This window comes from Magnolia sinica, chromosome 11 (genome assembly GCF_029962835.1).
Source record: "Magnolia sinica isolate HGM2019 chromosome 11, MsV1, whole genome shotgun sequence".
In the NCBI taxonomy this organism is placed as follows: domain Eukaryota; kingdom Viridiplantae; phylum Streptophyta; class Magnoliopsida; order Magnoliales; family Magnoliaceae; genus Magnolia; species Magnolia sinica.
In genome coordinates this window covers 79,959,257-79,986,341 of record NC_080583.1, presented here as the reverse complement: position 1 = coordinate 79,986,341, position 27,085 = coordinate 79,959,257, and the positions used below count along the sequence as shown (strand labels likewise).

The 27,085-nt window shown below is 41.6% G+C and overlaps 1 protein-coding gene across 1 annotated transcript; it reads right to left on the bottom strand.

Annotated features, from left to right (window-relative positions):
- Positions 1-26,117, bottom strand: LOC131219457 (SNF1-related protein kinase regulatory subunit beta-2). The gene is made up of 5 exons (XM_058214594.1): positions 26,015-26,117; positions 25,263-25,912; positions 12,126-12,304; positions 11,615-11,777; positions 1-746 (listed from the first exon to the last, which is right to left on the bottom strand). The coding sequence occupies exons 2-5, from the start codon at positions 25,455-25,457 to the stop codon at positions 423-425; spliced, it is 861 nt and encodes a 286-aa protein (XP_058070577.1). The 5' UTR covers positions 25,458-25,912; positions 26,015-26,117; the 3' UTR covers positions 1-422.
- Positions 26,118-27,085: the final 968 nt, after the last annotated feature.

The window sequence follows — 27,085 nt, the reverse complement described above, 5'->3', positions numbered from 1 at the left end:
GAAAATTTCAAATCCAGCTGTTATATCAAACTTTCCTGTAGTGTACTCTCTTCAGAGTTACATAGTAAAAGGCCATAACACATGACAATTACATCGTTTACATCATAGAATAATCTCCATTAGTTCAAACATGGCCACACTCGCCAACCAAGCATGCATGCAGGGCAACTGAGCCGTCATCCAACCCAAGAATCAGGTGGGCCACAAGTGTATGAACACGATGGACACTTCATGCAAATTGCCAACGGTCCCCATTCAGCATACACGCATTGCCCACCTGACAAATCTGCATCTCCTATGCAGTGGGGCCCACCCGATTAACCATTCAGATGTCCTAAAAACATGCGAGGCTGGCACATGCGGCCGCATTAGAGAAGCACTGACTCGATCTACCATCCACAAAATCAAGGGTAGTAAACCTATTACCTCTGAGGAGACTTGTAGAGAACCACAGTGACGTACTTGGCTAGAAACCGGTGGGTCGAACCAAGTGCCACCGCAGGCTGACCGCTCTTCCCCTTCTGCACGTACAGATGATTGAGCACCACATGTTGGGGCCTTGACAAAGGGGCCGGACCGTCCATGTAAGATGGAACGTTGAGCAACGTCAGCTGCAGGTGCGGTGGGACTGCAGGCGGCTCCTTCGCAAAGTCCTCTGAGCCAAGTTGCATGTTGTTGTAGCTGGACTCTGGCGACTGAGGAGGCTCGAAACCGGCAATGCTCCCCAAGTCCTCAGGCACGAAATCCTGCACCACACATCAAGTGGATTCAATTCTGATCTGGTGGGCCAGATCCTAAGTCTGAGACCTTTGAAATATACAATGTTTCATCAAAAGTATATACTCTGGCCAACCAGCTGTACATGTGGGGCCCACCTCTGAGTGATCCAAGTTGTGCTCATATGGTTGGCCCCGTGGTGGATTGCGAACACCCCAAAGAAGTCTACATTCTGGTGATCATAACTGCTTAACTGACACTGTTAAATGTGGACCCTTGGCTGTAATTCTCCATTTTCATCAGATGGCTGCAACCATCTAATAAGGGAGCTATTAGGGAATGGCCCATCCCATCATGGGCCCCACCAGATCAAACGCTTAGTCGGTTAATAGTTATCAGCAAAATATTTGGCGCCTGTTTGGTTGCCACGTAAAAATAAGTTACCTCGTTTGGCTAATCCTTACCAAAAAGAAGTGATTTCTAATACATAATAATGACTGACTAAAGCACGATGAACTCATTTTTAAGTAGGGCCACCTAAAACCACTTAAAAAGTAAGTTCATCCCATTTTAGCAAATCTAAACAATGTATTAGATCATGACTGTTGGTAATCAATGCTATTTTTAATCTTTACCAAAAAGAATGCGATCTCTAATACAAGATTACAATTAACTAAAATCATATAAACTCATTTTTAAGTGGGGTCCACTTAAAAATGTGTTAATTTCATAATGTACTAGAGATCACAATTGTTGGTTACTAAAAAGATGCGTTCATCTCATTTTTATATATTAGAGGTCATGATTGTTTATCAATACTAATTTTAATCCTTACCAAAACTAAATGTGATCTCTATTACATTATTACAATTAACTAAAATGAGATGAACTCATTTTCAACTGGTGCCACATAAAAATGTGTTTATCTCATTTTTTTTACTTAATCATAATTATGTATTAGAGATCATGATTGTTGGTTATTTTTTATCCTTGGCAAAAAATGAATATGATCTACAATACATCATTAGGATTAACTAAAACGAGATGAACTCCTATTTTTATGTGGCACACAAACAGGCCCTTAATAGTTCTAAAATAATTTTAGGGCCTGTTTGGTAGACACCTATCATTTTAGTTAATTGTAATTATGTATTAGAGATCATATCTCTTTTTGGTAAGGACCTATTTGGATGCAACTTCCGCAAAACCTTGTTTTCCCGCTAAAGCGATGTTTTCAGATGAATCACTGAAAACCAGTCTGATTTTGTCAAGTGGAGGATAAAATGGAGGTAGCGAACATGCATCCAAACACACCACTTGAGAAGGGGATTTTCTTAAGATGGTGTTTAGGCATCAAAACCCCCTATTGAGGCATCCAAATGGGCTCCAAGGACTGAACATGATCTTGATAGCCAACAATCAAGGTCTCTAATAGATAATTATGATCAACCAAAAATGAGATGAACTCATTTTTTGGGTGTCTACCAAACAGGCCCCTAGCCTGTTAAACCATACTGTGAATAGTAGAGCTTTAATGATCTCTTAAATACATACTCCAGTGAACCATTTCACACCGAAAAGAATACGTTTGGCGATTTGGAATTTTTGTTCCTTTGATTCCTACTCACTGAAGACTAAAAAGAAAAACAAGGGTTTGGTTCTCTTCAAATAAATGAGAGAGAAGGCGCATTGATCATGTTCTGAATGAGAAATGATCAGATACAGCGGCTGTATAAAAAGTAACGATACAGCCTTTCTTCTCCCGCCAACATGTCATGTGTAATATATCCAATCTGTGCAAACAGTGGGCCGCACCATGGTGATCACCTGATATGAAAATCAGGCTGATACAATAGCAGGTCATACCAATGGGTGATCATTGATTTTTTATGTCGTCTCCCACTTGATGAGTGGATAGACCTGGTTTTTATATCAGTTGGATCATCATTGTGGTGCCCAGCTTTTGCATGGATTGGATATTCTACACAACTTCCTGGCGCTTCTGATACATCCGTTATATCTGATCATTTCTCATTATGAATACCTCTCTAAGAATGAGAGAAGCCTATTTACCATGTCCTCAATACCCATACATAGACCTGATCCAAAAACAAAGAATCCAACCCAAACAAGGAAACCCAAGTTACCCAACAACAGAGAAAAGAACCATCCTGAACCCCTAGACCACTTTCTTGAATGCAGCCAAACAATCCTCACCTGCCTAAGCCAGTCAAACCAAATGCACAATGCATTGATAGCTGCCAGCAGATAAATATGAAATAGATCATCATCGTTATAATCTTCATAACCTTATCTTAGCTTTTTGCAGTCAGCTATAGGAACCCTATTCTGCCAATCATATTCAAAATGGGAATATTCAAGATTGCCCTGCAGAAGTCAAAAATAGAAGGATACAATTGAGTTTAATGGGTTGGGTCGGGTCAATGGTAAAATTAGACGATCCGTTTATTTAATAGGTCAGGTTGGGGTATAAGAGGACCTGACCCGAATTTTAATGGGTTGGGTTTGGGTACAGAATTCTGACCCAATTCTAAAATGGCTCGGGTCAAGACCCCACTCAACCCAACCCGACCAGACACATTTGCACTCCTACTGAAACACAGTGGTATGACCTGCTATGGAATCAACAAAGAATATTTATACTACTCTTCGAAATGAATATAATTCTTCTCTTTTGTTTTCTTTGAAAGCTGAGCCACAAAGGTCAAAGCACGGTATTCCGCAACAGTAATAGTGGCCGTAACGGCCACCACCTTTACTGTTATGATACGAGCGGCGATTACGGCTTCTTCTTCTCCTTCTTTTTTCTTTTTTTGAAAAAAACAAAAAAACAAAAAAAACAAAAACAAAAACAAGAACAAAAAAAACCTGTATCGGCCCCGTAACGGACCTTTATGGGGCCATTGTGGCCATTAAGGGGCCGTAACAGGCTGTTTTTCCATAATGAGTAGTGGTGGTCACCGTTACCTTTACGTAACGCCCGTTGCATAACCATTTTTGCATACCTTGGGTTAAAGTCTCTTAATATATAATTACACCATTCATCATTCTTTTAAAAATATCAGTTCTACATCAAGGGATTTGGAAGGGGGAATCTACTGAGGTGGATGTGATGCTCTTCAACAACATATTTGATAATGCCATCTTATTTTCTTTTTCCTCTAGTTGTTTCTTATTTGCATGTTAGAATACTGACTATTCATTTTTGCTATTATCTACATTGATGCCATCTTATATTTCTTTATGTATTTGTCTATAGGTGCAAGCCCCCCCTTCTTCGAAAGTCACTTGTTAACCTTAACTAGTATAGAGAAAAACTAAATGCCATAGGTAAATGCAATACTAGAGTGCAAACTTTTGGTTCCACTTGTCCAATGTTCAAAAAAAAAAAAAAAAAATTTTGATGGTTCCACACTCAATATCCTTTGGATGGTATCTATAAACACCCCACCTAATATGAATCATTCAAGCCAATTAAATCAGTTAATACTCAAGAAGGGTTCTGTCTCAATTCTCGAATTTTGCAGGAATATGGCTAAGTCTCCTCATTCTAACTAAACCCGTCCCAACCTAAACCCAAACTTAGCCCAAAACTTCATGCGAACCTCCCAGCAAATCCTTCCTGAACCAACCCGGATGACCCAGGAAAAGTCCAGAGGTGAGGGACCCAGCCAGCTTCAGTTTGGGGGCCACAGGTTTGTCATTTTCTTCGAGAAATCCCTGGGAAGTGGCAAAAGTTGTCCCACTTTCCAAGCTGTTTTATGTTGTAAAATACTCTCTAGAACACAAAAAGTTCGTCTGCATTGCAGAGAGTACCAATTAAAAATACCCAATCTTCTCCATCTTTTGGGCAAAGGATTTGCCTGGGTTTTCCATACCCAATCCAAGCCGGAGGATGCGTGATAGTTCCAGAGGTATGGAATCCAGACCAACTTAGGTCTAGGGCCCACACACTTGATATTTTCTTGGAGAAATCCTTAGGAGGCAGAGACGGTTCTTCCACTTTCCAAGGAGTTTCATGTATTAACTTTTCCACTTTCCAAGGAGTTACATGTTGTAACTTTTTTTCTTTTTTTTTTGAAGGATGAAAAATTGTTACAACATGAAACTCCTTGTAACATACTTGCTAAAACATGGAAAAAGTCTGTACGTGTCACAGAGAGTATCGATTACAAACATTCGATTTTCTCCATCTTTGGGGCAACAATTGCCTGGGCTTCCCACATTCAATTTCCCAGATCTTAGGTTCCATTTCAAAGCTCTTAAACAAGTCAGCTTTTCAATGAACCTAACTTGCGCTCAATCTGATTTGCATACGCCATATTGTGAGCAAATAAATGAAAGGTTCATGGAGATCAGTTAACTGTAACAGTGCAGGAAGCTAACTCAACTCTCTGAACCCATATCCCCTTATCCCTCGAAATTTTAAGCCCAAACCAGAACTATTAGTTACCTAGTTAGCTTTCCAACAAACCGTAGATCACCACTCATGAATTCCTACGCTTTAGAAAACTCACCTTCTTCGAAATTGAAAAGCTACTAGCCCAAAGCTCTACCGTAGATCACCACTCATGAATTCCTACCCCTTAGAAAACCCACCTTCTTCGAAATTGCAAAACTACTAGCCCAAAGCTCAACCTTTAGAAGAAGAAGAACCTCTATGAGGTGTCTTGCTACTGGAAAAGAAGAAGAAGCAAAAACCTCTATAAATTGAGGCTTCTCTCTTTGGGAGGTGTCTTGCTACTGGAAAATTCTAAGTCGCCTAGCCTGAGAATCATCCCCATCATGTACTTGGATAAATTCCTACAAATTTTAAGAGAGTAAAATACTTAGGAAGATGGAGAAAAAGGAGAATCCAAGCATGGGGAATAAGAGCTTGAGAATCTCTTCCCTCTAGTGGCAGAGTATGGCTTGGTGAAGGGGAGGGATGATTACATCCAAATCAATTCTGATATCACTCTTTCCTCATCTCTCACCTTCTTACCCTCCAAATTCTTTTTTCCTTTTACTTCTCTCTTTTTTCCTTTTTTTTCTAACTAATGCTTACACCAGCCATCCATTGAAATTCCTTCCTTGAAATTTCATTTCTCCCGAAGGAGTGTCTCTCACCTTCTTACCCTTCAAATTCTTTTTTCCTTTTACCCTTTCTTTTCTAACTAATGCTTACACCAGCCATCCATTGAAATTCCTTCCTTGAAATTTCATTTCTCCTGAAGTAGTGGCCATATACTTAAGCAAGTGGGAAAGGGTGCTTAACCCCTTCCCTACCCGTAACCAAGGCCTTCGCTCAGATATGACAACCAAAATAGGGGTGGATCTTCTAGAAGGGACATCACTTCTCTCGACTTCTAACATACAAGAAATACTAGCAAGGATTCTAGCCGTCCTTGAATTTTATTTTTTATTTTTTTTTTGAAAAGTCACGAAACTTATATTAAGGACAAAAGAGGATATAAAGAGAACACGGCCACAAAGGAAGCGGACCAAACTACGCTCCAAGAAAAAGAAAATTACAGCCCTTAAGATTATCTACATTTATAGCCCACTCTACCATTAGCTGTTTGACTCTAAGAATTATAAACTCCACCGAGTTGGATGTACCATTGAAGCATCTCCCATTCCTTTCTTCCCACATAGACCACCACACCACCAGAAGAGCCAATCTCCAAAACAACGTCCTATATTTACCCAATCTAACCCCATGCCAAGCCTTAAGAAGTTGACCTGCCGAATCTGAATGAGACCACTTAATACCGAAAGGGTTCAAAATATCTAGCCAAATTTGGTTGATAAAGGAGCAGTGAACGAAAAGATGATCAACCGATTCTTCATCTGCCATGCAGCAAAGGCATACATTTGTAATAATCATCCCCCTTTTCCTTGGGTTGTCAACCTTAAGAACTTTCTTCTTTCCAACCAACCATCCAAAGGCTGTAATCTTAGGAGGGGATGGGTATCTCCAAACCTGATTTGTCAATGACTCTTTTTTGAGGGAGGGAACGCTGCCCATTTGGTTATATAAAGACTTTACCAAAAATTTGCTAGATTTGTCAAGTCTCCAAATTAATCTGTCTTCGCTAAACTGATCCGGCTTGCTTTTGTAAATACGATCCAGGAGGGCAACATACTCATCAATCTCCCAATCTTGAAGGTTTCTTCTGTACATCAGGTTCCACTCGACTTTGCTCCCGAGGACGGAATAGCATTTGTCTACTGTTATAGCATGATTAGGGGTGAGGCGGAAGATGTTTGGGAAATCCACTTTCAAAGCTAAATCTCCCACCCAGATGTCTTCCCAAAACCGAATGTTATCTCCCTTCCCCAAATCAAAACCAATACTTTTTAGAACCTCCTTTTTATTGATAGCACACCTCTCCAAAGAGTCGATGCCCTATAGTTCGAAGAATCCTTGATCCGCCACCCTCTCTCCGAACTAGAACTGGGCAGAATCTGACCTGATCCGACGGATCCGACCTAATCTGAACCGAACCGAAGGCCTGGATCAGTGCGGTTCAACTAGGACCACTCAGATCCGATCGTACATCGGATCGTGGTCAATCCAGACTAATCCAATTCGGTCAGGTACAATATAAGTAATACTTTTTATTTTCATTTTTTTACTACCCACCTCACCCGAACAAAGACCTAATCCCTCCCTTCTCTTTCTCTACCCAAACGGCGCCGCACCCACCCATCTCTCCTCCTTTCTCTCCTTCTCTCTCCTCCTCTCTCCTTATTTCCCACATCCTTCTTTCTCTCCTCCTTTCTCTCCCTCTCTCTCCCGATCTTGATTCAGCCCAGTCCAAATCAACTGGACAGACTCAACTCAATCCGACTCGGTTCGGTTTCCCTGACCGAATCGGACTCGGTTCGGGTTGGGCTAACAAGGATTCGAATCGGATCAAGTCAGCCCTGCTGGACTCGGTCCCAGATCGAATCGAGTTCGAGTCAGGTTCTTGGAAAAATCAAATCAAGTCGAGTTGGACCCAATCTGGTCCGACTCGACTCGATGCCCACCTCTACTCCGAACTCCCATATTTACTTTTGACTATCGTGTTCCAAAGACTCCCATTTTCAGTCCTCAGCCTCCAAGTCAACTTCCCTAAAAGAACCCGATTCATGGTCTTCAGCTCTTTTACGCCTGCTCCACCATCTTGAATATGCTCGCAAACCTCCTTCCATTCAACCAAGTGGAATTTCTTCTTTTCTTCCTTCTCGTGCCATAAAAAATCACGTCTTAGCTTTTCCGAAGTTGCCACAATCGAAGTTGGGCATTTGAATAAAGACATGAAATATAAAGGAAGGTTTGAAAGTGCCGCCTTAATGAGAGTTAAGCGCCCGCCCAGAGATAAGAATCTACATTTCCATCTAGCAAGGTACATCTCGAATCTGTCTATGACTTTGTCCCATAGAGATTTTGGGGGTTTCCCAATACATAGTGGAAGGCCCACAAATGTTGTTGGAAAATGACCCACTGAACAATCAAAGTATTAGGCAAATTTCCTTCATTCTTCTTTCTCCATATTCACCCCAAACATCTTAGACTTTGTCATATTAACCTTTAGACCCAAAACCGCCTCGAAACACCAAATCGTTGTTCGCAAGTTGTTCACCTTATTCTGATCTACAACACTGAATAGCAACGTATCATCCGCAAACTGGATGTGAGAAATCGGTTTGTCCATGCCTTGAACTCTGATTCCACTTATGATTTCTTCTTTTTGGCCTTTCTTCATCATTCTGGAAAGAGTCTCCCCTACTACTAGGAAAAGGAATGGAGACAAATGATCGCCTTGATGCAATCCCCTAGAGCTTTTGAAAAAGCCTTTAGGGGAACCATTTAGAAGTATAGAGAAAGAGGCACATCCCACGCATTCTCCCATCCATCCTCTCCATTTGTCTCCAAAACCCATCCGAAGAAGCATATACTGGAGGAGGTCTCAATCGATATCCGAATTGCACCTCGACTTGGGCAGATATGGGTTATGTGGTCAGTCCAAAAGTATGTTAGCTCAATGATCATGATCAGCCAGCTTTTCATAGGTAATGAATGTGTATAGGTGCTCTTGTAACCATTTATGACATCAATGGTTGCTCGCCCTCTTCAGCTTATGGCTCGCCCCTGTAGTTGTTGGGCTTATGCACTCAAGCGCACAGTGGCAACTCCATGGCACACTTCTATCTCAGGTATAGTAGTGGGTTTGCTCATAGTATCCATATGACTCAAGCATACAGAGAGAGAGAGAGAGAGAGAGAGAGAGAGAGAGAGAGAGTAATGCATGGGCATTTTCACACCGGGCTCGAGTGGGGTTGCTTGTGGGATGTGGGGGCACACTTGGAGCGAGCGGCCAATGTGAGGCGGGTGACTCGTGTGAGGCGAGACCCCTATAATATGGGCCCATGTGATGTAGGGCCCACGAGGGGGTTTGACCGAGGACCTAACCCATGGGAAGTGGGGCCTGGGCTAGGAGATAAAAGGATTGACTCTTCACGCTCTATCAATTCGAGCTTTTACAGCAAGTGGTTAGTTGTCCTGCATCAAAGTAGTATCAAAGCGGGAGATCTCGTGTTCAAGACTCCTCACCCGGGGTGATTAATGCAGGGACATTTTCACTTTCACATCGGGCTTGGGCTCGATTGGGGTGGCCCGTGGGATCCGGGAGCACACTCGGAGTGGGTGGCCAGTGTGAGGCGGGTGACTCGTGTGAGGTGAGACCAATGTGATGTGGGCCCATGTGATGTGGGGCCCACGAGGGGGGCTCGGCTAAGGACCTAACCTATGAGAAGTGGGGCCTGGGCTATGAGATAAAGGGATTGATTCGCCATGCTCTATCAATTCCAGCTTTTAGAGCAAGTGGTTAGTTGTCCCGCGTTAGAGAGAGAGAGAGAGACTTGGGCATAGAGCTATCGCTTGCACTTGCTCTTCCACTCACATATCTACATATAGATAAGAGGTTGGGGTTATTCCCATGAAGAGAGAGATGAATGGGTTATTCTAATAAGATAAGGTATTTTATAGAACAGGTTATTCTAATAAGATGAAGTGTTTTACAAAAGGAGAAACACTAGAGTTTCTCACATGAAAATTGTGGGGCTCATGTGTCCACATGGATACCTTGGCATCTCAAGTCCTACTTTACAATATTGCTACCTTCTCCATAAATAAAAAATACCACAAGATAAGAGCAAAATCAATTTGTCATTGAGAAATCAATGATGGCGATCACAAGAATAAAGAGATGTCTGTCGATAAGGTATAGTTCAGCATTATTAATGACAAAGTGCTTTTCAAGCCTGGCACAGAAATCAACATCCAACACCCACTTCTTAGATGCATTTGGGCTTACATTTACTGGGTCTAGAGAGCTGCCAGCGAATAAGATAATCTCGTCTGGCATTACTAAAGGTATAGTGGGTTTCCAAGTCCAACGCAAAAATCTACATTCGCCGTCACGCACTTCTTAGATGGGTTTGGGCTCACCCGATTGTAGATGTGACCTGTTAAGTCAGGCTGAAAGTGATGTAAATCCAGCCTGACCCAACCTGACTATAAATTTACAAAAACCAAACAGCTTTAATCTCAAAACGTATTGATTAGCACTAATAAGCTTAAAAATATGGGTTGGCTAAGCAAATGGGTGCCACTAGGTGGAGTTTAGACCTAATTATTGGTTTGGAATTGACTGATATATTAATTCTAGACCCATCTTGGATATGAGTCAGGCATGGGTTGTGGTGCATGGTTGGGTCAGGCTGGAGTTTAAATTTTTGGTCCATTTAGTAATGGACTGGGCTCATGTTGAATTTCTTGGACAATTTAGTAAACAGTTCCAGCCTAGGATGAACCCAACCCAACTCAAACCCTACCCATTGTGACTAGAGGTGGTAATGGGTTGTGTTTGGGTCACTCAGGTCAGGGGTGGCAATGGACCAATTTTGGGCCGGGTCAGGCAAGCTCAAGCCCAGCCCAACACTTAAGGTCCAAGGCCTGATTCCAGCCAAGCCTGCATAGACCTAGCCGAGCAAGTCCAAGCCCCCAAAAAAAATTGTAGGTCCAGGCCCGACCCAACCCAACCTAGACCAAAAATTGAAAAAACCCAAATCTTCCTAATCTATCCGCTCATCAGGTGGGCCACATGTGCATAAAGAAATTGACATCTACAGGAATAAAATCAACAGTCTACATTCAAGATGCATGGGTTGCTTAGTCAAGATTAAAATGGCATATTTGTAGAATATAAGACATGCATACAAGTCAGGTCAGCTGGACGAGACCAAACCAAGTAAGGCTAAAGTGGCTTGAGCACAAGCCCAACCCGAAAATTGATCGGGCTATGCATTCTAGGCTCAAGCCCAGCCCATAGGCCAAGCTAATAGGTCCAAGCCCAGCCCAAAGCCGGGTCAGGTCGGCCTTAGCCTGGGCTCGAGCCATTTGGAAAACAGGCCAAGAAGTCAGACCCAAGCCTGAACTGTTTCAAAAATGGGCTAAGAATTCAAACCGAGCCAGACCCACTACCCATGGACCACAACATGAGCCATCTACTAGAAGGATCTTGAATGTAAGCCCACAGCCCCAACTCAAAATGATATTAGGCCCAAGCCCCACTCAACATGCTTACTTAGCAGGCCTAGGAGCAGCAATCAGCGGATCAGGCTGAAAATGTTGTTTTTCGTTGAGTTGAGGCATGGGCCTAATATTTTGTTCCATGCCTCATATTTTGTTTTGAGCAGGCCTAAACCCATCGAGTGGTGGATCAGACCAAGAATCTTGACAGGCGAACCCATTGCCATCCCTAACAATGCATAATCAATAGGGATGGGACCCATCTGCCACGTCAGATGTCAGAAACTGGTATGGAATACAGAATGTGTTTACCTGCAAGTCTAAAATGTTGTAAGCATTCCCCAGATCGTCACGCATCCATGGAAGGTCAGGCGCATGCCTCCATTCTCCATCAACGACAAACCTGTATTGGTAGAAACCCGATGGAAGCACCTTCATAATGGTGAAGTCTTTCCCTGATCTCTGCAAAGGCTTCCTGCCATGAATGCATCATGTTACGTAAATTACATAGCATCAATTTCAGACAAGAATACCATGTCTGTTTGCCACAATTTACTAAAAGTAGGATAACTCATCCGCATTACAGGCAGCATAGATGCATGCTAATCCAGACCATCCAAATCATAGAACGCACAGTGGATGAAACATAGCCCAAAAAAATATACTAGTCACATAACCATAACTGACCAATCAGTGGCCATGAAATGGACAGTTCAAAGAAAGTGGTTAGCATTCCAAATTGAATGGCCACAGCATGTATTGCAGTCGAAAGTATATTTAAACTAAAAGTGCTATTAAAAAACTGTAGCAGATCAGTCATTACTTTGTCTTCCAGTTATCCCATGATCCTTCCACAGCTACTTCCTTGCCGCCATAGCTCCATGTGATCATTGTTGGAATTCCTTGCTCACAAATCATATCTTCGTAATCAGGAGAGTTTTGCATCCACCCAGAACCTGAGATGTTCGGCTCATCAGGCCTCTGTAATGGCACCATCGGGACCTGAAAAAGAAAAAGGAACTGGTTCAGAGATTTCGTAGATTCATATAGTCAAAAAGAAATAAGTAGAAGAGGCTGAATCCAGGGGGTGATCAATACCATATCACAAATGGTATCAACCTTATAACTGATAAGACTGGTGACTGTGTTGGTCAATCTAAACCAGACAACTTATCAGCCACCTCATAAATAGGTGGTTGATAGTAAAACGTTGCGGCAATGTGCAAATTCTTTTAATCGTCTACAAACACAAATGTTTCTTGACCTTCCAAACAGGTAATGAACCTGATTCCAGCCATGTTTTGAAAACTCATATGCTATGAAACGGAACCGTGCAAATCATATCAGTTTAAGTTTGAATCAAAATAAGTTACCACGCTGATATGGCACCAAATCGATGCAAGCCATCCTGGTTCAATCCCCAGCCGAGTCACACTCCGAAACTGCTATTGAAATCCATGCTTACAATTGGCACAACTTTTGAGCTACATAACATCAAAGAGGTGGCCCACTAATTGGAAAGTCCAGAGCCCCTACCAAAGTGTATCAATCAAGATTTTTGGGTTGACGGAATTTAGTAAGTCGAATTGGATGTGCACTGGAACCTTAAACTAGAGACAGTCCCATATAAGAAAAACAAATCTGCCCTGTGTAGACTCTAACACGATGTAGCCACAACATGCGGTCCCTTATCAATCAGTTATTTTACCAAATGAATTGCCTCCTTTTGCATGCATGAGGATACGGTTTAAGGGCCCATAAGGAGGATGAGGGTAAAAGGACTTGGATCATGATGGTGAGAAGGTATATGGAGGCCCATTTAACAAGGATAGGACCTTGAATAGGAGTGACTAGCAAAACAGGATCTGTTAATAAGGGATATAAAGGCACTCACTTACTGATGCTAGGGCCTTACATAGGAATGATTCTCAAAACAAATCCCTCCCTCCCTCCCTCGTTGATCAATGATATAGATAGGGATATAGATATGTCATACACCACTTTCCAAAAGTAACTAGGGTTGTCAATGGGCAGGTTGGCCCGTCAGGCTTTTCAGGCCAGGCTTGGGCTGGAACACTAGGCTAGCCTAAAATTTAAACCCCATTTCCTAATTGGGCCAGGCTTGGGCTCTGTCTAAGAGCTAGTCAACACAGCACAAGCCTAGCCCAACCAAGCACATTTGGGGTTTCTAGGGCATTTTTTCCACAAATCATGCATGATGGGGCACGCCTAATGAACAACCGAGATCTTGCACAAAGTTGGTGGCTGGACTCAGGCTCAGGCTCAGGCTCAGGCTGGGCTCAGGACTGTTTGTTTTGGCCCGCCATAGGCTTGGGTCTAGGATTTACCATCAAGGCCAAGCTTGGACTGACCTTGTTCCAGCCAAGGCACAGCCCATTGACAGCACTAGAAATAACAAACAATACGCAAGCCACAAACAATAAGTGCGAGTACAAATTTCAATAACGAGTGGGTGACTTAACTGAGAAGAAGTTCCAATAGTTTATGAAGGCACTTGTTGATAGATAATAGAATGCATGAAACCCCACAGAAAAATGTCCATAAATAAAGGCTCAACATCGATCCAGACCCTCCAAGCCAAGATGGTAACAAAATGTTCCCTTGAACCATTGTTCAACAAACCAAACATGGCATCTAGTTTGCCATGTGCAAAACAGAACTTGATTAGGAATGAGCACCAATTGATCAGTTAGGCACAAGGTCAAGCGCTTAATACTGGTTGCAAAGACTAAACCAAATCAGGTAGCTGCTATGGACAACGAAGATTTAAAAGGAACCATAACAACAAAACGGCATAATCTTCAATTTTTCATGAGCCAAGATCCATTGGAACTGCGACGCATGCAACATCTATCAAATGGAATCAGTAACAACTAACACAACAAATCAACAATGAATAAAATCAACAAGACCCAACCAACCTTAGATACCATTTTAAGAATCAGAAACAAGAAAGCATGAAAATATCTAAAATTAACAGAGATGACGCATGCTCAACTTAGAGCTCCAAATACACAAAACAGAACATCACGACCAATTGAGATGCCAAACCAAACAACTTAAGCCCCTTTATACTTGTGGGAGATGAAGGAGACTCCGAAAAATAGCTTATGGGGAACTTGACCCACAAGTAATAATAATTAACACATCCAAAGCCGTCAAACTCAACATAATGTTGGCATCACATGGATCATCTTTACAGCCATCACCACCAGCAAACTTCCAGGAACTCACAGGTGCCTGTAAGCCATTAAAGGGTGAACCTCCCTAGCCAACATTACAAAAGTTTTTATTCATTTTTTTTTTCTTTCTTTTTTCTTTTTTTATTTTATTTTATTTTATTTATTTATTTAGAAGGATGCCATCAATTTATTGAAACGGAGAAGGGTAACAAGCATCATCCAGAATCTCAGATACAAGAAAACAAGCCCCCTGCCCCTTACAACAATCCCCTAATACCGAGCAGGCCGATACAAGGACGAGGCATTTAGCTCTAAGAAGCACTGCCTCAGAATTACAAGAATCTCGGAAGGCACGATTGTTCCATTCGAGCCAAACCGTCCAAAGCATCACGCATGAACAGAAGAATATAGGAGAGAAATCTTAATGAAGAAAGAAACTTTAAGAAGAAAAGCATATCATGAACCCTATTCGGCATTCCAATACTCTCAAAGGAAGAAAAACTAAGTGCCGACAAATCCAATCCCATCTATATCTTTCTTAGGTAAGCACACCATATATAATGCATGTGAAATACATTCCATATCTTAAATTAAGGTATATAATATACAATTAAGCATACCCCAACTTACCAAGATTTTCCACAGATCAGCATACCACGTGCTGTCTACTCGTATCGTGTATTGGTTTGCCAGCACACTTGATACCATGCCCAAGGGCTTAGAGTTAGACCCATCTACGCATTTTGACTTGGAAATTATGCACCACGTATAAATAATTTAAGGATCGCAACAAGAAGACATTCACAGGCTTTGAGATCCAAGGATGTAAGTAGGAAGTCTTGGCATGCTTATGACTTTTTTTTAAGGATGACAATTTATTGATAAAACGGCAAAGCCAAAAGGAATACAAAGAGAAAAAAGAAAAATTACAATGAACCCCAATGCTGGCCTGGAAGGCTACACACTCACAAATTCACAACAACCAAAGTCCATTCTATTACATTGGATTTCGCTTTAACAAAAACTCCCCTAGGATTCCCAAAAACATCCCTGAAACATCTATTGTTTATTCCACCCCATGGATACCAAAGACTTGCAAGAAGGGATATTCTCCACACCGCTTGACCCAAGTCTCCAATGCCTCCTCCATGCCACTGCCTAAAATCTCTTTGATAGACCTGGGCATTACCCACGTTACTCTGAAAATCCCAAAGGATTTTTCCCAAAACTCCCTGGAAAAAGAATAGTGCATGAAGAGTTGATTGGCCGACTCCTCACTTTGAAGCATGCATTCACCTTGAAGAGGACCATACAAAGAAAGAATGTGCTTCCCACCAACAGCCCAGCCACCGGTGAGTATATGAAAGAGGGATTTCACCGAGAACTTCCCTAACCTAACCATATTCCATCACATCGAATCAGCCTCCTCTGAAAGAGCAACCCTTGCTAGTTGATTCAATAAAGACACCAACTCTTCAAATTCATCCTCCTGAAGATTCTTCCAACACAAAGGAATCCAAATCCCATGAGACCCTTGGAACAAAAAAGCATCGGTCAACAATGATGTTAGAATTCGCAACCACATGAGCTAGATTGGGGTATAGATCTTGCAATTTCCGATCTTCTAAGCACGCATCCTTCCAAAAACAAACCCTCGAACCATCCTCCACCCCAAAACCCACCCCCTCTTTCACGACTTCCTTCATTCTCATGATAGCCCTCCACACCCCTGACACTTTGCCCAAAGAAGAACTATTAGGCCACCACCTCTCCCTTTTCACCCCATACTTCCTTAACTACAACCTCCTTCTATAAAGAACCCTCTTCCAAAGCAAATCTTTGAATCCACTTATGCAAGAGCGCCGCATTCATAAAATCCAAACTTCTAACCCCAATGCTCCCACTCTTTTGGCCTACAAACATCCTCCTACTTCATAAGACAAGAAAATCCCTTCTAAGCTTTTCCAACTTGTTAAGCACACCCTTTGAACATCCGAAGACGGACATAAAACATTACGGAAGGTTTGGTAGTTCTACCCCCAAAATACAAAAATCTTCTCTTCCATAATGAGGGTTTCCGCTCAAATCTTTCTATCAATGGATCCCATGGGTGCTTCACAACCTTGCCAACACATAGAGGAAGACCAAAATACGTCGAGGCAAAAGAACTCGGCCTACACCCAAACACTCCAACTCGAGCACAAACTTCCTCCCGTAATAACCCAATGCCTAGCAATTCGGATTTCTAAACGTTCATGTGAAGGCCCAACACTGCTTCAAAGCAGAAGATGGCTATCTAAATATTATCTACCTCATTGGCATCAGCTTCGCAAAATAAAATTGTATCATCCACAAACTAAAGGTGAAACACTTAGAATGCCCCTTTACCTTAAAGCCACTGAAATAAACTTTCAAAAACCCCTTTAGACAGCATGTGACTCAACGCCTCCACCACTAAATTAAAAAGGGAGGTAGGGGATCCCTTTGCCTAAGCCCCCTTACCAACTTGAAAAAGCCTTTCGGAGAACAATTCACTAGAACGGAGAACTTGGCCGAACTCACACACTCTTGAACCCGCCTTCTCCACTTTCCCCACGCCCAATCCACCTCAACAGTCAGCATATAATCTAAACAAACCTAATCAACGTGGTCATAAGATTTTTCAATGTCCGACTCACAAACAACACCACTTTTACCTGTCCTATGACATGAATTAATAACTTCATGAGCTATCAACAAGCTGTCCAATATCTATTTGCCTTCCACAAACGCCCCTTGCACTTTGGAAATGACATGACTTAAGATGACCTAAAATCTCGACGCCAAAACCTTAGCCAAGATTTTATATGGAGTCCCTATCAAATTGGCCAAAAATCTTTAAGACCACCCGCCCCTTCCTTCTTAGAGATCAAAAGCAAAAAAAGACACTCCCAACTCCACCGAAAGCTTACCATTTTTGCTAAACTTAAAAATAAATCCAATCTCATCTCCTTTTACCTCTTCCTAAAAATCTGAAATGCTGCAATGGGAAAAACATCATGACCTGGCTTTATCCCTCCCCAAATCTTGGAGTACAGACTTCACCTCCTCCTATATTATGATCTTTTCCAACGACTCTGCATCTTCTTCGGAAATCATCTCAAACTCCAAATTTTCTAGCCTTGGCCTAATGATTTGAGGGCCTATAAGAAGATTCTTGTAGTAACCCACTATCGCCAAACAGACCTTGGATTTACCTCCAATACTGACCCCCTCCACCACCACACTATCAATTCTATTAACATGAGCTCGGAAACTAGCCAAACTATGAAAGAATTTGGTATTGTTATCCTCTCCTTCAGCCAAGTTGACCTTGACCATTGTTTCCACCAAACTTCCTCCTTTAGGTGATTATTATAATCAACCCAAAGAGCATCCCTACGGCCCCTTTCTTCTTCAGAAAGATTTGACCCTTCCTCTATGATATATTGAGCTTGGATCTCCTCCAATACAAAATCCATTTCACGCTTTCTATTGCAAAAGAACTCCTTCCAACAAGCGATCTTACCCTTCAAGAAATGAAGCTTCTTAAATAGAATGAAACCCGACTGGCCTTCTACATGTAAAGAAGCCCACCACCCCTTGACCAGATCAACAAACCCCCCAACCTCAAGCCAAGCCAACTCAAACCTGAAAGGTCTCGGCCCCAAACTATCCATTTCCGCTTCAAGCATGATTGAGCAATGATCTAAAATAGGCCTACGCTGATCACATAGTGGAATTTGTCAAACCAACTTTCCTGACACTAGTTACCAATCTAATTTACACCGAATGGGCCTAACTTGTCCATTAGACCAAGTATATCTAACTCCTCCCATCAATGGATCTATCAAACCATTCCTCTGCGCCCACTTGAAAAAATAGGACATGCCAAATGAAAATCTCGGAACATTAAAATTCCCAACCACACACCAAGGGAACCCCCACCTGGTTCCAGTTGGGTCCAACTCCAACCACAGAATATCCCTAAGACCAAGGTTGTTCAGACCATATATTGCAGAAGAAAACCATCTAAACCGCGACGCCCTGTCACGTAGCAACAAGTTCAAGGAATATTCCCCAACCTAGTAATCTTCTTTAATCTGAGGAGAAGAGTTCCATATTATTATAATGCCCCCTTGATGGGGACATCACGCGCACTCACGCCACCCCCCCTACGCACGTACATACGTAGAAGGAGGACCCCACCATCGATTTGGCTCGATGATGACGTCCAGGGAGGGTCTCCTAGCTAGAAGTCAAGTTTTGGTTCAGAAAAGTGGCCCGATAGTCAAGAAAAGCCCACCATGGGATCTCATGATCGTGGCCCACTCGTCGGATTGGTTTTATATTTTAAATTTTGCTTATTTTATTATTTAGAACATCGTGAACGCTTTAGATTTCCTTATTTGGTTTTTATTTTAGTTTACTTCATCGCCAAATAATAGGTGTCGCACATGGTGTAAGTTTTTGGGTATAAGGCTCTCCCTATAAATAGGCACCCCTTGTAGTTCTTTTCATTCATTGAAGTTAATAAAAAATTCCTGCTTTATTTTTCTGCTCTCTTCGTGAGTTGTGGAAGAATTCAAAAGTGGGTGCGAAGCCCTCCCTTTTCGAAGGGCTAACTACCGTGGTGCGAAGCCACATCGATCCCAATTAACCCCCATCTTCCATCATCTTTTTTTTTTCCATCTTCCCCCACCATCCGTACTTCGAATTTGTCCTTTTGTTACATCAGATTTCTTCATTACAGCAGGTTTCCAGATTTCGGCCCGCAGGCGAGCTGAAACTTCGGCGGAGCACCACGCACAAACCGTACATCGGATCGAGCTGAGATTTGGGGGTTTTGGAGGCCATCCCTAGCCGACCAGGGCGAAGGTGGCCTTTTTCTAAATAGTGGGCCCCACACACGTGCGGCTGGAATCACACGCACATTCGTCTGGGCCATTGTTGTTGTCCACACGCGGGATCATCTTTTGGCTCAGGTTTTTATCCTCTTTTATCCTCTCATAGCCATTTTTTCATGAATCCTAACCCTAAATTACATGATCCCTAATTAATTTGCCCCTTTTTATCACCTTAGGGTTCCTTGAATTGAACTTAGGGAATCCCTTGGAATAGGGACTGATTTTTATGCATGAGTAGTTGATTTTATTTCCCTTTGACATCGTTTGATTTATAATTTTTATTGGTTCAGTCCTAACTTGTGTCGGCTTGGACCCGCATAGATTCCCCTTTTTAATTGAATGTTTGGATTTTTTTCATGTGGGACGTGGAATTTATGTGATTGTTTCTGAATTGGTAGGATCTAAGCCTGAAATCTTGCATATCATATTTAATTTTCCATGTCCTGCATCAAATTTGGTAAGAGAGCCTAGGGTTCTTGTAGGGGAATTCATTACATGTTTAGGGTTTGGTTGTTTATGTCCATTACGCATCAATTCTCATCATATATGGCTGTTTAGAGGTCCATAAACCTTGAAATAAGCTGCTGAAATTTTTTGTTATCCCCTTATTTGAATTATTTTACAAATTAACTTAGTTTTCTATTTCTAGGTTTAGAAACTTTCCTTTTTTGTTTTTTTTATAAACTAATTTTTTAGAAACTTTCTTAATCTGTTTTTAGAAACTAATTTCCTTTCCTTTTTCTTTTTTAGAAACTAATTTACTTTCCTTTTTCTTTTTTAGAAACTAACTTACTTTCTATTTTTAGCAACTTTCCTTTTTTTCTTTTTCTTTAGAAACTAGGTTGTTTTTTTTAGAAACTTTTCTAATATTTTTTTTTTTAGAAGCTTTCCTAATTTGTTTCTTTAGAAACTTTCCTTTTTCATTTTTTAGAAACTAGGTCGATTCTTTAAAAAAATAATAAAGTAATAATAAAATAAAAAATCTCTTATATTTTGACAACTATATTGCTGAATTTTGGTTGGCACCCTACACTAAACATGGAACAATTGGAAGAGTCACTAAACAAGTTGTCCCAGAAGTTGGAATTTATGATTAAGCACTTAGAAATGGACCAATGCTTTGAGCAGCTTGATGAACGCATTGCCCGACTAAAGACCATCGCCAGAACAAACCCCACCATTGGGGTAGATGTCCAATCTCAGGCAGGTGGCCTGAAGGATAGACCAATGAATGGAGTTGGCCAATGAATCAGTTATGGGCGTGCACCCGTGTATCCACCCCATGAGGAACATCAAGACCACTATTTTGAGGGGTACAACATGTGCAACCTTGTGACTGGAAAGAGTGCACCAAATATTAGTGTAGAGTTACCCACTGAGGTCATTCCGGTAATGGATGAGTTTCGTGATGTTTGTCTTGATGATCTACCGGATGAGTCCCCTAGGAGGGATATAGAGCACACCAGAACATGGGACACCGTAATACCTACAACCGAGTTTACGTTGAATAATTTTGTCGATAGGTCCACAGGTCTAAGTTCTTGTGAAGTCGTTACTGATTATAAACCTGAGAAACTTATTGATCTTGTCCCTATGTCACTGTCTAATAGGCCGTCAGAGTCAGCAGAGTCTTTTGCGCATCACATTCATTCATGGCATCAAGATATCAGGCAGAAGATTATGACTAATAATGAACATTGCACATTTTCTACAGACCAATATAAATTTTTCAAAGGATTCAATATTGGGGACTCTGTGATGGCCTGCATCAGGCCCGAGCGGTATCCTTCGAGGGCCGTTCGTAAGTTATACGCGTGTAACGCTGAACCCGTCAAAATTATAAAACGAAACGGTCTCAATGTGTATGAGATAGATCTTCCACCTTCCATGGAAATTAGTTTCACATCCGATGTGAAGGATTTAGTTACTTTTCAGGGGACCACTGATACTTTGTCCGGCCCTTCGTCCACCCATCCTGATTCCCGATATTTATCCCTTGAACCATGGCCCCTTCTCAACCCATTTTTCCAACCTTTACCCCCCATATCTACTTTTCCTAACCTTTCTTCCCAGCCTTTACCTCCCATATCTACCCTTCCCGACCCATTTTTCCAGCCTCTACGTCTCATACCTACCCGTCCCAACTGATTTTCCCAGCCTCTACCTCCCATATCTACCCTTCCCAACTCATTTTTCCAGCCTCTACGTCTCATACCTACCCGTCCCGACCCATATTCTCAGCCTCTACCTCCGATACCTACCCGTCCTGACCCATCTTCCCAGCCTCTACCTCCCATACCTATCCTTCCCGACTCATTTTCCCAGCCTCTATCTCTCATACCTAACTTTTACACACACAAAAAGGAAATAAAGGATATCCTGGACCATCAGATAGTTTCAACGTCGGACAGCAGGTTTCAGAAGTACGTGGTTAAATGGAAGTCATACCCAGCTTCAGACAGCACGTGACTCACTGAGAAAGAGCTTCAGAGACTTGATCCTAATATCCTGGAGCCGTCCAGGAGTTTTATTTCGCCAGTGGCGAAATCTTTGCAGCCGGGGAGAATTGATGGGGACATCACGCGCACTCACGCCACCCCCCTACGCACGTACATACGGAGAAGGAGGACCCCACCATCAATTTGGCTCGATGATGACGTCCAGGGAGGGCCTCCTAGCTAAAAGTCAAGTTTTGGTTCAGAAAAGTGGCCCGATAGTCAAGAAAAGCCCACCATGGGATCTCATGATCGTGGCCCACTCGTCGGATTGGTTTTATATTTTAGGTTTTGCTTATTGTTATTATTTAGAATATCGTGAACGCTTTAGATTTTCTTGTTTGGTTTTTCTTTTAGTTTACTTCATCACTAAGTAATAGGTGTCGGACATGGTGCGAGTTTTTGGGTATAAGGTTCTCCCTATAAATAGGCACCCCTTGTAGTTCTTTTCATTCATTGAAGTTAATAAAAAATTCCTGCTTTATTTTTCTACTCTCTTCGTGAGTTGTGGAAGAATTCAAAAGTGGGTGCGAAACCCTCCCTTTTCGAAGGGCTAACTACCGTGGTGCGAAGCCACATCGATCCCAATTCACCCCCATCTTTCATCATCTCTTTTTTTCCATCTTCCCCCACCATCCGTACTTCGAATTTGTCCTTTTGTCACATCAGATTTCTTCATTACAGCAAGTTTCCAGATTTCGGCCCGCAGGCGAGCTGAAACTTCGGCGGAGCACCACGCACAAACCGTACATCGGATCGAGCTGAGATTTGAGGGTTATGGAGTCCATCCCTGGCCGACCAAGGCCAAGGTGGCCTTTTTCTGAATAGTGGGCCCCACATACGTGCGGCTGGGATCACACGCACATTCGTCTGGGCCATTGTTGCTGTTCACACGCGGGATCATCTTTTGGCTCAAGTTTTTATTCTCTTTTATCCTCTCATAGCCATTTTTTCATGAATCCTAACCCTAAATTACATGATCCCTAATTGATTTGCCCATTTTTATCACCTTAGGGTTCCTTGAATTGAACTTAGGGAATCCCTTGGAATAGAGACTGATTTTTATGCATGAGTAGTTGATTTTATTTCCCTTTGACATCGTTTGGTTTATAATTTTTATTGGTCCAGTCTTAGCCTGTGTCGGCTTGGACCCGCATAGATTCCCCTTTTTAATTGAATATTTGGATTTTTTTCATGTGGGACATGGAATTTGTGTGATTGTTTCTGAATTGGTAGGATCTAAGCCTGAAATCTTGCATATCATATTTAATTTTCCATGTCCTGCATCACCCCTACTGCACCCATTGCATCCTTGGCTACCCACTCTTTCACATTACCTCTCCAGATGTAGTCCACTAATCTCTTGCCCATTGAAACCACTTTCGTTTACTGAATAGCAATCAATCGAACCTTGTATCTTTTACAAATGACCCTAATTTGGACTCATCCAAAATATAAAGGAACTCAACAGGAATTGATCTCCAAGAACCCTTCTTTGTTTCAACTTACAGCTAGATCCTCTCATCCAACACACTACATGCAGACTCCCTCACCCTAATGTTAACAACCTCCCAATACAAAAACTAGGAAGCCACAATCCTTTTTTTTTATCCCCGCACAATGCATCCCAATGAAATCGAATAGTGCTCCCATCACTATCGACGCTAAAAGGACTTCTTGGATTTCCATTAGACCTCCCCCCATCTATATGGCAAACCTAAGTAGCTTCATGAAACTAACACAACACTTAATCCAAATACGAAAAACCATATCCTTTGCACAAGCTAGCACACGCCAATTCAATATTTCCATGTTCACAATGCTCTTCCATATTAAGTTATGTCCAACGAAAAAACATGGGCATTTTGAAAGTCTTATGGCCTATGCTTTCATCATCATCATTTAAGCCTTATTCCCAATTAATTGAGGATCACTATATGAATCCTATTCCGCTATTGTCAGGATTCATGAAGAAAGTTATGGAAAAAGTTCCACGCCGGCTGCCAACCTGACAGATCCCAATACTTTCATCCATCTGCAAAAGTTCAAACTAATTACTTTACATACGCTAGTAGTAATGAAATCTAAATTTCCAAAGTCAACATTCAGACGCCAAATACACATTAAGTGGATGTGGCCTTTCTTTTCCAGCTTCAAGGACAATTCAACATCCACCATGCAAACGATCTCAGATATGTTCTTGAAACTCATGATCAGGACTTCACAATGTATATCATACTATCTAATAGGAGAAGGGTTGTCACGTGCCAATCGAACGAGCCTGAGCCAAGCATATCCAACTAGTTCAAAATCCAGGCCCAAACTGGCCCAGCTCATCAATGGCCAAAGTCATAGGCAGTTACTATTATTCTAGGGAGCCCAACCTTACTTGCACCTAACTCAATCACACGTCCAGCTGTAAAACACACCAATTTCTCACACAATCCTTGAATCCATACTGAAGGCATGGCATAAATTCCAAAGTGCCTCGCCAGACTCCTCTAGAAGGGCCCAGGCCTCAGCTATGTGCCCCCAATGGGCACAAGATTTTCACTATTTTTCACAAATATAACCACAACAAAATAATGGAGAATTAAAATTATTCACAAAACCAGTCCAATATATCCTTCTAAACACATTTCGTAAAACAGTAAGTGTGCACCCGAAAAGAGCTTATGCTGACAAAAAGACAACTCAAATCACAAATGAAACATACAAGTTGTACCACGAAAATCTATACAACTGTTTATACAATAATTTTTCAAAGATTCACCAAAGATCTACTCAAAAAACCATCTGTGATTCCCTTGCCGCGTCTTAAAAAAGTAAAACAAAGCTTCTTAAAAAAGTAAAACAAGGCTTCCAACAATGTCCTTTGAATCACCTTAATAGACCAAAGTATCAGGCTGTCAAAAGAAACAAAAGTGTTGCTCCAACCACTTACCATTCAAATAACAAACTCCTGAAATTCCGACCACAACATAGAAACGCGGTGCATTCATCTCTCAAGTCATGCAAATTGAAATCAAGAACAAGAACAATTGAAAATTTTATTTAAGGAAAAACCAACAATCCAAAAAGAAAATAAAAATAAAAAGACTGCCTCCAAGTTACACAATCAAACTTGGAAAAATTAAAATTAAAATTTCCAAATTATTCTACTAATTGTGATTTGGGTCCTCTTAAATCCCGAATTCGAGCTACCCCATCTCACGATGCTGCTCATTATCAAAAACCCAATATCAATATCAAAAGATCATATACATTTCTATCAACAAAAGAAACCAAATTTCATAGAAAAAAAAAATGTAAAGGAAAAGGGGGAGGGGGTACTGACCTGGGGAGTGAATACCAAAGGCGACCGGGTCGCCATGCCGGGGCTATGAGGAGGGCTCTGGCCCATCAACTCCTCTGACCCCCCATGCCCATGATAGCCAACATGTGCCCCGCCTGGCCCTGGGTGGTATTGTCCTTCCTCAACTCCAACTCCAGATGGACTCCCTCCTTCCTCTCTAACACTAACGTTACCCATCACTCGAGGAGGAAAAAAAAAAATCTAACTATTGTTAAAAGGCAGTCCTCAAAAAAGAGGGAAAAACCCAATTCAATGAACAAATTTGAGAAACATAAAATAACCAAACAAACCCATCTCTAACAGTGACATTGCCCAAAGGAAAAATACCTACAAAAATCTAAAACGAAGGTTTCAATTACCCCTCAAAGTAGCTAAGGAAAAAACCAATTTTTATGAACAAAAACAAAATACATACAACAACCAAACAAGCCCATTTACAACACTAAAAATTACCCATAAATCCCCCAAAAAAATTGAAAATTGAAAAGAAAGGGGCAAAAAAAAAAACACTTGGAAAAATACAAATGGTTTTCAATCACTCCCCAGAAGAGAAACAAAACCCATTTTTAAGGACCGAAATCAAGATACATGACACAACCAAACATTCTCTCTCTCTCTCTCTCTCTCTCTCTCTCTCTCTCTCTCTCTCTCTCTCTCTCTCTCTCTCTCTCTCTCTCCACTTAGAAAAATCCAAGCAATGGTTTTTAATCACCCCTCAAAACACCAACAAAAACCCATTTCTAAGAACCAAAATCAAGATACATGAAGCATCCAAACATGCCCACTTCCCAATCAATCTCTCTCTCTCTCGCCCTCCCTCTCTCCCTCTCTCTCTCTTCGTGTTACCAAACACTTTCTACCACTTCTATATGTAAGGAGTGGCACAAACTGAAGTGGGAGAGGGAGAGAGAGGGGTTTGCTAATTCCACACGCGTGTCTACCCAATGTACATACATACGCATGTGCACGCCTGCCAATAGTTAAAACGTACGAAAAATCTGAGCTTTCCATCTGGTTTCAGATAATTATTATATATTATTATTATTTTTATCAGACAGTCTCATGTGCCTAAACTGACGGTTGAAACAATTTTTATAGCTTTCATCCATATTTTGTCCTTTTTGTGGCCTTTCTGAGTAGTGATATGTCTTGATTTTTCGTCCACCATATCAACATAGTTTTTCCCACCTGATTGAAGGATTTGATCTATAAATTTATTCTATTTTTCTTGATTGCTTGCATGTATACGTGTGGACGTGCAAGGCTTCCACACGGGAGAGGATCTAGCAGACTTGGAAACGGATTGCCTGAGAACCAGGGATATCCCTGATGTCAAGCTCTGTGGGGTCCACTGTAATGTATTTATTTTATCCACTCCGTCCATCCATTTTTAAATATCATTTTATATACTTGTATAAAAATTGAAACAGATACAAATCTCAAGTGGACCACAGAAAAAAGCGATGGTTGAACGCCCACGATTAAAAACTTCTTAGGGGCCACGAAACTTTTTATCAAGATGATATTTTTTCTTCTCTTCTTCAATATCTATGTGACTTTATGAACGGTTTGGATGTAAAATAGACGTAACGGTGGGTCATAGGAAGGTTCCAACGGTGGGTGTTGTTATCCCACTTTTTCTTATTGTGTTGTCCAACTGATCGTTGGATCTGTTTCATTTTTGTCCTCATGCACTAAAAATAATCTTCAAGAAATGATGGACGGCATGGATATAAAACCTATACATCACGGTGTGGCCCATAGCGCCAGGGTCATAAGGGAATCTGCTTCCGGAAAACTTGGGG

Bases quoted from the DNA above. Each gene is read 5' to 3' on its own strand.
- LOC131219457 (XM_058214594.1), bottom strand. From the start codon at position 25,457: ATGGGTAACGTTAGTGTTAGAGAGGAAGGAGGGAGTCCATCTGGAGTT. The intron at 12,305-25,262 runs GTCAGTACCCCC...TTTCTTTTTCAG, and splicing joins CTTTGGTATTCACTCCCCAG to GTCCCGATGGTGCCATTACA. The intron at 747-11,614 runs GTAAACACATTC...TGTGTGGTGCAG, and splicing joins ACAACATTTTAGACTTGCAG to GATTTCGTGCCTGAGGACTT.